This window comes from Phoca vitulina, unplaced genomic scaffold, assembly GCF_004348235.1.
Source record: "Phoca vitulina isolate PV1807 unplaced genomic scaffold, GSC_HSeal_1.0 scaffold89, whole genome shotgun sequence".
Classification (NCBI taxonomy): Eukaryota; Metazoa; Chordata; class Mammalia; order Carnivora; family Phocidae; genus Phoca; species Phoca vitulina.
The window spans coordinates 2,560,912-2,561,868 of record NW_022589792.1 but is presented as its reverse complement, the minus strand read 5'-3'; the positions used below and the strand labels follow the sequence as shown (position 1 = coordinate 2,561,868).

General features: G+C 49.7%; 1 protein-coding gene across 4 annotated transcripts in view; it reads right to left on the bottom strand.

Annotated features, from left to right (window-relative positions):
* The window catches only part of NFIX (nuclear factor I X), a 96,393-nt gene that overhangs the window by 69,099 nt on the left and 26,337 nt on the right, over positions 1-957 (bottom strand). The window contains exon 1 of one of the 4 annotated variants that reach the window (XM_032395912.1): positions 641-883. The exons of 2 other annotated variants lie outside the window; for them this stretch is intronic. Coding sequence is in view for 1 of the 2 variants with exons in the window: in XM_032395907.1 (XP_032251798.1) it covers positions 109-111 (3 nt within the window). In the remaining variant the exon portion in view is untranslated. Of the gene's footprint in view, positions 1-108; positions 188-640; positions 884-957 lie in introns of those variants that run through there. One more of the 4 variants, XM_032395907.1, reaches the window with a different exon arrangement.

Sequence of the window (957 nt, the reverse complement as noted above, 5' to 3'; positions counted from 1 at the left end):
TTTTTTTTTTTTTTTTTTTTTTTTTTTTTGCTTGTTTGCTTGTTTGAAGTTTAAATAATAATTGATTTCTGTTTACAAAAATAAAACTGGAAAAAATTAAATAATTACCATTGATCTGAAGCACCCGGCAAAGCCCAACGCCCGATTCTGAGCTTCTGGACTCAACAGAGTTGTGAGTTGGGGGCGGGTGGGGGGAGGGGGGAGGGGGAGGAGCAGGGGAGGAAGGTAAATGTTTTAAAGGGGGTTATTATTGGTGTTCTGGGGAATAGGGGCCGGGCTTGGGTGGATTCTCAAACCCTTCCCCCTCCTCCCCCCTCCACGCTCCATTGCACAGAAGGGGGAAATTAATATTTTTTTTGAAAAGGAGCAAAAAGAAAGAAAGGTCAGGGATAGCAAGCAGAGAGAGGGAGCGAGCCGGTTGCCACACACGCCAGGTAAACAAAAGCCAACAAAAAAATGTTCAATTTCGCCTCCTGTGCATCCTCTTTCAGTTTAAAAAGAGAGAGAGAGAGAGAAGGAAAATATGCAAAATTTAAAAATCAAAACCTACCTCCCAATCACCACCCCCAACACACAGCATACCCCACCCCACCCCCCACCCCACCCCACCCCCCGTGCAAAACAAAACAAAAACAAAAACCAGGAGGGGGAAAGCGGCAGCTGAAGAAAAAGGCTTTCGGCTTTGGCAGCGGCACAGGGGTGTAAACTTCGCGCTGCCTCCCTCCGCCTCTGAGCCTGATCGCAGGCAAAGGGGGAGCTCGCAGATTCCCGGGGAAGAGGACGAGTTCGGACCGGCTGCAGACCGTCGCTGGCAGACGCGTGCAAAAGAGAGAGAGGGAGTAAGGGAGGGAGGGAGGAAAGAAGAGAGAGAGGGAGAGAGCGAGGGAGGACGTGGATGGGATGGTGCTGTGTGTGTGTGTGTGTGTGTGTGTGTGTGAGAGAGAGAGAGAGAGAGAG